Below are 12,397 nucleotides of genomic sequence, written 5' to 3'. Positions count from 1 at the left end.
CACATCCTCTAGGATGGTGTGCTATGTCCCATTGTATGTTTCTGATTAACATATACCTCTGATGACTAAGAAAGGAATTAAAGTTTATCTTTTGGGTATAACTAGTAAGAGCTTTTTTACTTAAACATTATGAGCTTTATGTCTATTATGTACATTTTCAGATATGGATGAGTGCAGCATAAGGAACATGTGCCTCAACGGGATGTGCATCAATGAAGATGGCAGTTTTAAATGCATTTGTAAACCAGGATTCCAGTTAGCATCTGATGGACGTTATTGCCGAGGTGAGCACAACAAATTACAGGTTCCCAAAGCCTATGAGTCATATCCCTTTGCTAGCTTCAAGAATCACCTTATTTTCTTACACTGATCCTTAGGGACAAGAAATACTGGGCAGAGTTCTCATCAGACATGTTTTTTTTAATTGGGTAGGATGATCTGTCATACTGCAAGACAGTACTCCATCTTCTCCACAGTGTTGAGTAACTGCCTTAACCAGCCAGTGGGGAATATTCTTTGGTCAAGGACTGTGTGATCTGACCTAGTTAAGTTCCAGGTCTTTTTGCCTATGATGTCTTTTGCAGTTTGGCTTCAGTATATCTCACTTTTTGTGTTTGGCTTTTTAAATGTTCTGCCTTTGGCCACCCAAACATCCTGGCTCATTGCCTTTTTTGGGTTTTGCTCCCATTCCTGCCTGGGTGTTCCTAGTCAATACAGCATCTGCCCAGTACCCCGTGTGACTGAGATGCAGACATGAGCAGTACAGCAAGATTGTCTTTTCCATTTATTACGCTAGCTCAGCAATACCGGCTGTGGAGACACTGCACCATTCTGGTTGCTGGTTACATCATCAGTTTCCGTTCAGTCGTGTCAGGAACTGGAAGTTTTGTATGTATAAATCTTCATGTTTCAACAAGTTTTATAGGCACAAAGCAGAAGCTGAAATAAGGAATAAACAAGTGCTGGGGTCAAGTTACATTTTTTTCTTTTGAAAAATGTAAAGTCTTTCAACTCTTGGAATCAAGGCAGAAAAAGTGCTTGCTTACACTTTGGCAAATTTTAAAAAAATGTCACACTGGATTACACAGCAGCATCTTGTTGCAGACCAATAACAAAAGCAAATGTTTGAATAAATAATTTGGTTTTGAGAGCTAGTGACATGAAAAGTCAGTTAATTTGGATCCCGTTGCTTCTTGAACATTGTACCAGTCTTAGATCTGAACCGCACGGTGTCTAGACTTAGACTTTAGATCCAAACCAGGCCAATAAATCTGGTAAAACATCCAGAACTTCTCTTGCATTTGGTAATTTTTGCACTAGGTATGTAGGACAGTGCTACCCAGCCTCCAGGTGGGGGAATCGTGCATTTCTAATGAGATGACCTCATTCTTGCTTTGTAATAGGGTTGCTTTTATGGGGAGACTGAATTGTTCTTTAGTTTCTTGATTGAACAAATGTGCAGATCCATACAGGTGTTTCCTTAGCTTAACAGCTACTGGCTGTGTTGGCTGCAGCCTTTGCACACTTAGAGCAATCAGCTTCATTTCCATTCTTACCTGTTTTCCAAGTGTTAAGTGTATGTCTGTGCTCTGCCAAAGCTTATTTTCCAGCTGGTCTGTGTGTGGGATGGCAGCAACACTTGGTCTCAGACTTGGTGGGGAAGCACTCAATGCCCGTCAGGCCTTGGCACATCAGCCAGTCGCCTTCCCAAAGACCACTGGCTGCTCTGTGCGTCGTTAGCAGGGATGTGACTCACTGATGCAGACTCAGCCCAAATGCTTGTCTTGATTCTTGCCTTCAGCATCTTTTGGGGTTTCTTTTCTTGTTTTTTTTTCATCAGTCTGTGCACTGAAATGCCGTGCAAGAAGATGGTGTGTAAATTGCCTCAGACTACTTAAAAACCAATGATACTCAACTTCACAGCCTCTGTTACATGCCTCCTGGCTAAACAGGTTTATGGATACAGCCAAAAAGAGGTTTCTGGCCCTAGAGAAATGTTACTTCTGTGCATCAAAGGAAGAATATTTGAAAATTACCCAAAATTGCAGGCAACTCAACTGATTCCTACTGAAAGTTGGAACAGATCTTATAGTAAAATGAAGGATTTCTCTACTGCTTTTCAACACTTACAGGAAGCCTTGTTCTCTATGAATGAGCATGTGAACGTTCGTTACATATTTAAATTGCTGTTGGGTCAATATCAAACCAGATTCTGAGACCTTGACACTCAAATTACACTTTTTCCCAACTTCGTATTTGTCTCCTTTCTTCCACTTACCCAAAGTATCATGAAATAATTCCCAGGAATGTCGTGGTGAAAGCGAACACAACTCATTGGTAAATGTCTGCAGTCATGTTGGTAAAACTTCAGAAGACTGATCTTCAATAGTGTCTTTTCCTGTACATTTTAATGTTTATTCCTTATTGAGCCCTTTCTGTATACACCACATGTGCAGAGTAAATAACTTCTGCACTACAGAACAGTTAGCCTTTGAAACACTCATTGTTCACACTGCATATCCTGAATTTGTTGTGAAGTGAATGCATTAAGATCTTTCACAAGCTTAAACTCCAAGATCATGCTTCTCCATGCAGTTAGTGCTCATGCATATTGGGAATGTGTGTATGCATGAACTGACATTTCTGCAGCAAATTGGCTACCTGTCTGAGCAATTTTGATATGGAATTGAACACGTGTCTTCACCAAACTCTTTAGGGGATCAGCAAAGGAATATAAGAATTGCAGTGTGCAACACATTGCTCCTATAAACATCTCATTTGATGCACTGTAAGCTGAACTTTGAGCTAGTAAGAATTTCTAACTGAAAGTTGGGGATACTGTAATTGACAGTTCCATAAAATTGGATTTTAAGTATAAGTACAGGGCATATGCTTGGCTGTCTCGTAAAAAATTCCACTCAGGCTTTATGAAATAATGTGCCAAAAAAGAATGTTACACCATGGTCTTGTATATTCCCTGTAATACAAGACATACTAAACTTATTCACCATTAGCTTTTTTCACTGATGATTTGCTGATGATTTTTCAGAAATACTTAGATCAGGCAGGGAGAGGTTTAAAGCATTCCTTCTGTTCCATACATTGTTTCATCTTTAGACCAAACAGGAATTCCTCAAGTTGAAAGCTATTGCAAGGCAACTGGAAGTGGCAGTTTAGTAGTCTGAGCAAATTTTTCCTGGTTAAAATTAGAGGACTTCCTGTGCTCAGCTGGCACTGCTGAGCAGGCTAAGCAGAAAAAGCGAAAACTCATTGAACATGGAGAATGAGTCCATTAGTAGGTTTTTGAGAACCAGTTTGAGGAATTCTGGCAAAAGTCAGAAAAATGAATATTTTTGAAGTTGCCCAAATGGTGACTTTTACCACAGAAGACAGCAGAGCCTTGTCAAGGTTAGAAATTTGGACTTTTTGCCTGTGTACGTAGTGGATTTACTGGGTGGAATCTCAGCCCTGATAAAAGCAGAAGCTTTTTACCCCATCTTTACTGGAGCCAGGTTTTCCTGATCTGCACAATTCTAAGTGACCCACTTTACCTTCTGTAAACCATCTATGACAGTATTTTCAACACATTTGTAAATCGATGCAGAGGAAAATGGATTGCGCATTTCACCCCTTACTAGCTTACAAAATCTTTTTTAAAAATGAACTACAGCAAAAAGAAAAAAAAGTAACTTTGCCTTTCTGTTTCTGTAAGTAACCTTAAAAAAGGAAAGTTAGTTTTTTATTTTTCTTCTAGGAGAACTTGTATCTGTCAAAGGAATTCAGTGTTGTCTAACAAAATAACTGTCTACACTGTTAAACAGTATAAGCACATGTTGAAGTCCCAACTCTGATTTTACTTACAATGAGTAAGGACTAAATTTAAAGTGAGAAAAGCATTTAAGATTTGTCTGAAACAGAACAAAAGATTGCAGGATGAAGTAGAAATGAATTGAGCCCATGTACTTAAACGTAACTTCTATTTTAAAATGCAGTTTGAAAAAGGAATCTTGGATCATACAAGCCATGTTTTATGCCAAACAACACAAACTAAGTAAAACACAGAGGTGTTTCACTCTCAATTTGCCCTTTTAAGGTCAGAAAAAAGGAAATTGTCACACACACCGTCTCTTGTATATATTATGGAGAGTTGTTATGAAGTGATTATTTTATAAAGGTTATACATACTTCCAAACAATATTTTAAACACTCCTTTTCTTAATCACGTACACAATAATGGCACGCTCTCTCTGTCTAGAGAATGATCTTACTATTAACAGGACGCACAGCCTATACAATTTTTGTATTAATTTAACATCCCTTTGGATAGTCTAATACTATAAGGCTTCGTTCTTGTATTTCATTGCTAAGGGCCTTATTGTTCAATGTACTATTGTTGGGCAAAGATGGTGGCTTGTGCTCAGCAATTGCTCAGGGCTCAAATCATTAACAAATTCCTTTCAAATTGGAGTGCTGCCTGTCCATTGAAAGTTTATAAAGTGGGCTGTAATGAGCATCTGATAGGAAAACCCAATTGTCGTGCAGGTCACCAGAGAGACACTACGTGTGGGCAGGGTCTGACTGTGGAGATTTAGATGTGCTGCCGAAAACTGAACCCACAGCAGAAGGAAGGGAAATACTTTGGTGGCCCTGTGAAGGTACCTCGTAACAGGGGTCAAAGATTCAATTTGCTATCTGGACTGGTTTCTTACAGCAGGAACTAACTGTTAGCACCGAAAGGGACTGCCCTGTTGTACACTACAGAAGTCCTTTTTTTTTTTTAGCAGTCACAGTTTCCTCCTTCCTCTGATTATGTTTTTGCCTGAATGAACCTTAAATCAGAATATATACCTCTTGGGAACAAGTTAGGAAAATGTAGTCCCTTTTTGCTTTCTAAGGACAGCTAAATTGTTTTTTTCTGTTTATTTCTCCTGAATTTTGCATTTTCTTCATCCGTTTCACAAAATGAATTGGTCGTTATTCCTAATAAAACACTTACTTGAACTAGTTTCCATTTACACTTGATATTTTTCTATAGGATGTATTGAAAAGAAGCTGCACAAATGCAAGTTTCAGCCAGGCATTGAACACTATGTAATTTAATTTCTAATAAAGGTCATTCTGTTCTCCAACAGACATCGATGAGTGTGAGACAGCTGGAATATGCATGAATGGGCGCTGCGTGAACACTGATGGCTCTTTCAGATGTGAATGCTTCCCTGGCCTTGCAGTAGGACTGGATGGACGCGTGTGTGTCGGTAAGGCAAGCTTAATGTGTGGTGAGACACAATTAACCAATGCTAAGGCATTAATGCTAGACTGATGGACAGATCAAGTTTGAATGAAGAATTCACCAAATTTTTCATGGATTGTTGGGTGGTAGTTGTAGTGGATACTACTAGCTCTGGGATATTTACTGTAATAGCCCATTTTGCTTGTTTCTCGTTCCTTTGCATTTAAAGAGAAAAAATGTGTGGGCCAAATCACAAGGTCAGGTAGACTGTACAGCGTAGTACTGTTGGAGGTGAGTAGTGCTGTATCAGTTTTGAGTAGGTAAGAATTTGCCCCATTTCTGTCAATGTAGGATTCTTCATTTGTCACTAAGCTTAAAGATATATTTTACTCTTTCTCCTCTTCTTAAAGTAGGACATGCCAATTTTTCCACTTCTGCCTCTTTCTTTACAAGTGAAAGATATTTGGGGTGTTTGATTTTAATATTCTAATGTGACTGGCAGCTATTATGGACCAGATTTTTAAAAATGAGAAACATCACACCTGGACCTGAGAAGATCAACTTTTTAAATCCTATGCACTGAAATAGCATTACTGCCTTTTTCTTTGTTTTTTACTAGAAGTTGTTTTTACAACGAAGGATTTTTCTAGCGGCAGCACATATTGTGATCTTTTCCTTGTGGAAGTTTTTTCTTTTTCTCTCATTCTGCCTGTTTTTCAGGTATAAAATGAAGTAAGCTTTAGTGTAGCCTTAGTGGGCTTAATCCAGGATGTTGCACCAGTGGTGATTTTAGCCTTTGTGAGTCAGAGACAACTAACAAGGCTGGGAGGGGGAGATAAAATACTTCTTGTTAAAACCAAATCCATCCTCTAACTCTGAAAGTAAACAGTACTGAGTTGGTGTTTTTTTAAGTTTTGGGATGATACTTGGTTCTAGCTCAAAGATGATGATGCTGGGCCTGTCAGGTTGCAAGTCAGTAATGTCCCTGCCACATGGTAGAGACTTGGTCTGTTTTCCCTGTGGCCTTTTGCTAGTTCAAGGTTAAGTATTGATTGTTCCCCTCGTAGTTCACTGATGCATGTTGAGTTATGAAATGCAGTAACTAGTTTGTATATCTGAACTCTTAGGAGCATGAGGAACAAGAATTTCCTGTCCCAAGTAGAATGAGGGTATAGGCCGGTAAAAAGCACAGGGAAATGGTGAAGGATGTTTTGTTTTTACAACTATTTTACCGTGGTTATGATACCCAAGCTACATGTAATACTTCTTGTAATTTATGGCAGTATAGTTCCTATGGCATGTTGAAAAGAGATTTCTTTCCTCAGATACACATATGCGAAGCACGTGCTATGGTGGCTACAAGAGGGGACAGTGCGTGAGACCATTAACGGGTGCAGTTACAAAATCGGAGTGCTGTTGTGCCAGCACTGACTATGCTTTTGGGGAGCCTTGTCAGCCCTGCCCAGCGCAAAATTCAGGTATGGCCTATTTACTGGTACATATTCAAATCCAAGCTTTAGTCGATAAACTGTTGTTAGAAAGGTAAAATACACTTTCGTATTAGCACTGCACATCAACATTAGCATTAACCTTCCTAAATCAGAAGGGTTAAATTGTTGTATAACATCCTATAATTTGAACAATCTTCTATTTTGCATGTTGGAGAGGAGTACAAGGGAGAGTTTTTTGAGGCAACAGTAAACACCAACATCTGGGTCCAGAGTTGTTACATGCATTAAAACAGATTTTCAAACGACAATCTCTATTTCAATAGATGTGGATAACGAAAAAATATATATTTGAACTGGAGTTATTAATGGAAATATCTTGAGTAATTCATATATATATACATATTTTCAAATCCTTATGTACACCTGTGAGTCAGATGTTTCCTGCTTGAATTCTGTATCCTTCAAGTGATCTGGAATTGTTTATACAGTAACTAGCCTTTGGATAGTCAATGCAAAAACAAATGTCCAGTTAAGTTGCTTGAGAATACTTGAGTCTGTCACCCAAATCCCCACCTAGCAAAGTTGTCTGGAACATAACCTCTCTCTGGCAAGAAAGCAATCTTAATCATTTTCGTGGGCAGAATCTGCTTTCAGGAAAGCACTTCTTCCAAGAAGACTGTGCTGACACAGTCCTTGCTGTGAAGCCAGTAAATAGACACTGGTTTCACGGAGGTGACTGACTGCAGGGAGCTACTTTGAAGCCCAGCTTTGTTGAGTGATTCTTCTCACTCAGCAAATCTGTTGTTGCAACGTAAAGAAAATACGCTATTCTATATGTAGTTCAAAAGCATCTCATACTAATGTGGTATATGTTTTGTAGGCAAAAATAATTTTAGAATCATTTTTTAAATCTCAGTTTTAATGGATAGCTTTATGAAAAGCATTAGGGAGAAAACCAGTTGGAACAAATTAGGCTGGTTGAACTGATGTGAGCTCTTCAGCAGGAACTTGCTGACCACTGTTGTATAACATGCTGTGTTGTTTAGAATAGCAAAACACCAAGGAAATGTTAGCAAACTAGGAAGGAGCCTTTCCAGCAACCTCTGCTGATATCAATGGGCCCTTATCGTATGGTAGATCTTTTATGGACTCTATCATTGACTTCTGTTTTAGATTTGAATTGCTTTAGCAGAATGTATATGTATGTGGAAGCTATTTTTCCTGTGTTATTTTACCCATCTCTTCAATTGCTTAAGAAATACCATCTGATGTAGGGTGAAGTGTAGCACATGCTTTAGGCTTTGAGTGGGGAAGGGAAGGTGCAGATTTCTTGTGAGAGCAGCATTGTATCAGAGAGACTGAAAAAAATTCCTGAAAGGAAGACATTTGTGTCTCTGTGCCCCTTGGAAGCTCTCTGCACGAGTTGCTGCCATGCTAGACTAAAAGCGTTGCTGATGCATGTCCAGAGCAGGTCTGCTTTCACATACAGTGGCAGTGATTATTTGATTGAAGCAGGGGTACATATTCATCTGCTGGTTATGATAATATTGGGAGATATGTTCCATGTAATTTTCCTTAAAGAGAAGACAGCCAATGCCATAAGTATTTTTAATATATATTAATTTTAGCAGTGTGATTATTTGGGCTGTTATTAAAGTGCAGATATATTGGAAAATATGGCAACAATTAATGCTACTGTGGCTGTCAGTTTAGTCTGTTAATTGCTCTGAACTCAAAAGTAGAACTTGAATCCAGTGATAACTGAGACATTTGAGATACTTTGATACATATTTTAATTAATTTTTTTTAAGGATAAGAGATCCTTGATCTGTTATGAACTCCTGAAGATACTGCTGCTAAATGGAGTTAAATATGGGCTACGTTTATAGGAAACCTTCTGTTTCTTGGTCATTTTGAATGTGCACCTTGTGCAAGGGCTTGGACATATGAGTTCTGGAGAATCTTACTGTGAATATGTTATGGTTCATTTGTGTAGGAGGGCCAGCATGAAGTTTATGTCTGTTCCTAAATGCCTCAGTTCATCATGTGTTTTCCCTCATCCGTCTCCATGAGCAGATGCAGACCCTGAATCTGCTAAAATGTTTCACAGGTTCAGAACACTGTGAGGCTGTTAACGTTTTCAGAATAATTGAAAGGCATGTTCTTTCATTCGAGTAATTAATTGGCATGTTGTAAATGGTGATGCTGAAAGCAATGAGCTAAGAAAGAATATTCCAGTAAGTATTTTAATATTTTTCCAGCTGAATATCAGGCTCTGTGCAGCAGTGGAACTGGCATGACTGCAGGAGGAAATGGTAAGATCACCTAATGTAATTTGAACTATAGCAGTTATGGCTAGACCTTGATATCCTTGATTTGTTAGACACGCTGGTGGGGATGATGGCAGGAAGGAATGGGAGGAAGGCTTATTCAAATGGTTGTTTGCGTCACATTAGAATAATTTAGGATGAAATGACTGGAGCGTGCCAGTGTGTCCTCTCTGGTTTATGCCATAGAACGTCTGTGAGTGCAGTTATAAAAGAATGGCAAATTTGTGAGAAGTGTTATTACCTATATGACTTAGAAACCATATACCTAAGTCATATTTACACATTTCAACTGAAATAATCCAGAAGAATAAAGCCATGTTGAACTTGAGCTTCTTACATATTTCCATCTGTCAAAAAGGCCAGGCTGACAGAGTTTGGTTAATTACAGAGAAAGGAGCAAATGATTACAGTGAAAGCTTTGTAGTTGTAGAACTGTGAAACTGCAGACTCATAAGTCAGCCAATGCTTGCTAGTAGATTTGCTGGCAGCAGAGAGAGAGGGAAAAGCATTCAGAAAGGAGGGATGTTCATGCTTTGGAGAGCGATACCATCTGAAAATGCTGTGAATCAGGAGATACAGGGGGGCATTAGTACATGTGCCTCTCGAAATTTAAGACCCCAGTTTAATATCCCAGTTCTTACCTACAGTTTCAAGTCTCTTAAATGTCTGTGGGCTAGAGGTGGTCTTAAGTCAGTGTGAAAGGGATGCTCTTTTCTCTGGAGTGTGAATATATGTATGTGTGAATTCCCTAATTAGAACTACATGATTCTAAATATGGACCAGCCAATGGTACTTGTATTGAAAATGTATTTTTTTCCAGTCTGGAGAATTAACCTCCACAACCCCTCAATAACTGACTCTGGGGTTTTTTGTTTGTTTGTTTGTTTTTTTACCTTTATGTAGATATTAATGAGTGCTTACTGGATACTGATCTCTGTCCAAATGGAAGGTGTGAGAATCTGCATGGAACATACAAATGTATTTGTAACCCTGGGTATGAAGTAGATTCAACTGGGAAAAATTGCATTGGTATGAAATGTCCCATTTTTCATTTTGAAGTTTGATGCTTGTTTTTATCCTCTTTCACTTTTTCAGTGTTTTTTCAGATCCACTAGCTGCTCTTCTGATATTTCTGGATGTTTCTGCTGAATTCTTGTTTTAATTTCACTGTTTTGCAATGCTTATAAAATCCTCCACTGTGGAGCTGGAGAGGGCCCATTGTGATCAGTGACTCTGGCAACCAGGCAATAAACATCCAGTTCAGTTAAGTCCACTGAACCTGCACTCTGCAATACCAGTGTTTCTCAAAATCAGAAGAAGCCAGATCCTGCGATTAGAGTGCACCAGAGGAGGGATGTAGGATCACCAGTGTGCAGAGGATTTAAGTGAAGCTCCTGACTGATTATAAAAAGATAAGCATCCCATATGCTGCAGAAGGCTTACATGGTTTCTCCCAACTCTGATGTTGGAGAAAATTCCCTTTCAGCTTTCAGTTAGCGCTATTGGTGTAACTCTGTTAAGTGTACTGGCCAGACACAGGAAAACTTACTGTCATTGGAAGCAGCAAAAGAATCTGATGGCATGGTGTCTCTAGCTAGGGCTGATTTCCTGTGCTGTACAAGTGAAATAAAATCTAAAGCCAAATTTTTCATCACAGAAGAGGTGAAATAAATTCTTCTTACTCCTTAGAGGTGACCAGTGGAAGCACTGTGGCATGGGATAAAAAGAATTCAATAAGTAGCAGTCCAGTCTCTTCTCACACTTATCTGGGATGTTAAAAATCCCATTAGATGCCTGCAGACTCCTGTTACAAATTTTAATTCTGGCAATTCTCTTGTTCCATTACACTGTCCCATTGAAAGGCCATAACTTAAAACCCTTTAGATTCCTTTCTTCCACTCATGCATTGGTGCATTGTTCCAGACCTCCTTTGCACAACTGATTAGAAATTTCTTCTGGTTTCCTGTTAAAATTTATTTGTGACCATTTTATTGCCAGTTGATGTTGTACTAATATTATCCTTTGACTTAGCACCATGTCAGCACTTATCCCTGAAGTATTTATGAAGAATCATCATATCCTTTCTTAAATTCTGTTGGCTAACTATCCAAATCCACACTTTCAGTCTTTTCATAAAAGCAGAGGCTGAAGGCTTCTCTTGAACACGACTGATCTGACCAGTATACAGTGTTTGGATGAGGTCTGACCAGTGCCTTGTATAGTGGTGCTAGCAATTCTCCACTGCCCCTAGGAATATCCTGCCTAAACTGATTCTAGAGTGCATTAGTCTTTTCTCAAATACATGTTATACTTCGGGATCAAAGTTTAACCTCTAATTGGGCTCTACATCCAGAGTTTTCTCTTGTTGATAGCCTTCAACTGATGAGTTCTGGTTTATAGCATGTTATTGTTATTGGTCCCTAATTGCAAAGTTTTGAATACTGGTGATTATATTTCATCTTATTACTCTCATTCATATTGTCAAGATTAATTTAGTCTTGCATGATTCTCTGTATTGGTAATAACTTCCAGCTTAGTGTTGTCCTCAGTTTTTGATTCTGTTCATTTTTTGTTTCTGTATTACAATGAATATTTTATAGGACTAGTCCCAAGACTGATCCCCAAAAGGCACTGCTAATATCCTCTCTCCATTGTGATTACTCCCCTTTTCAATATACCCTACTGTAATCTCTCCTTCAGCCAGCTCTGGAACCACCTTAAAGTTCTTAAATTCCTTCCTGTTATCTCCAGCTTACATAATAATTTTATTTGGGTTCTGTATTCTCTGCTTAAACCTTAATAGCTTAAGTCATCTGTGTTATCCCAGTCTAAACTGTCCACTATCTTATTTTTAAAAAAATGAGAGTTGACCTATCTTTGATAAAAGTCATGCTGTAATTCATCCCATTTTCCCATTTGCTTCTTTGGCTTTAATTATCCATGTCCCATTTCAGTTTCTGCCCATAGTTTATGGCATGCCTTCTCTTCTCCCCATCCATCTGTGAGTTTTCCAGCTGCTCCTCAGCCCACCCTGTTGCAGCCCACATCCATGCTCCATCACAGCTGTTTCCCATTCTTCCATAATGTTCCACCTGGCCCTCTCTCAATTTTTCTGAACTCCTGTGAAGCTTCCCACATGGTCTGTTTTATTCTGCAAATCTCCCTGCTTTTTCCTAGCACTTTTGCTGTTCCCAGCTGCTGCGCTGACCCTCTGAGTCTTCCCAACTTCTCTCAACACTTTCGGAGGCCTCTCTGACTTAGCCAATTGTTGCTGTCTGCTCTCGGGGTCTCTCCTGGTCTTGGTCTTCACCTGCCATTCATGGCCCAGTGCCACCTTCTTCCAACTTCTCTCTAATGACCACAGCTCTTCCAAAGATTTCCTAAGG

The 12,397-nt window shown here is 39.0% G+C and overlaps 1 protein-coding gene across 3 annotated transcripts in view; it reads left to right on the top strand.

Moving 5' to 3' along the window:
- FBN1 (fibrillin 1) overlaps window positions 1-12,397 on the top strand; it is a 157,593-nt gene that overhangs the window by 79,407 nt on the left and 65,789 nt on the right. For all 3 annotated transcript variants that reach the window (XM_055813633.1, XM_055813643.1, XM_055813626.1), the window contains exons 15-19: window positions 162-284; window positions 5,133-5,255; window positions 6,556-6,708; window positions 8,943-8,996; window positions 9,915-10,040. In XM_055813633.1, coding sequence (XP_055669608.1) covers window positions 162-284; window positions 5,133-5,255; window positions 6,556-6,708; window positions 8,943-8,996; window positions 9,915-10,040 — 579 coding nt within the window. The remainder of the gene's footprint in view (window positions 1-161; window positions 285-5,132; window positions 5,256-6,555; window positions 6,709-8,942; window positions 8,997-9,914; window positions 10,041-12,397) is intronic.

This window comes from Falco peregrinus, chromosome 1 (genome assembly GCF_023634155.1).
Source record: "Falco peregrinus isolate bFalPer1 chromosome 1, bFalPer1.pri, whole genome shotgun sequence".
Lineage (NCBI taxonomy): Eukaryota > Metazoa > Chordata > Aves > Falconiformes > Falconidae > Falco > Falco peregrinus.
The sequence above is the reverse complement of the archived record's forward strand: the minus strand, read 5'-3'. Positions and strand labels throughout refer to the sequence as shown.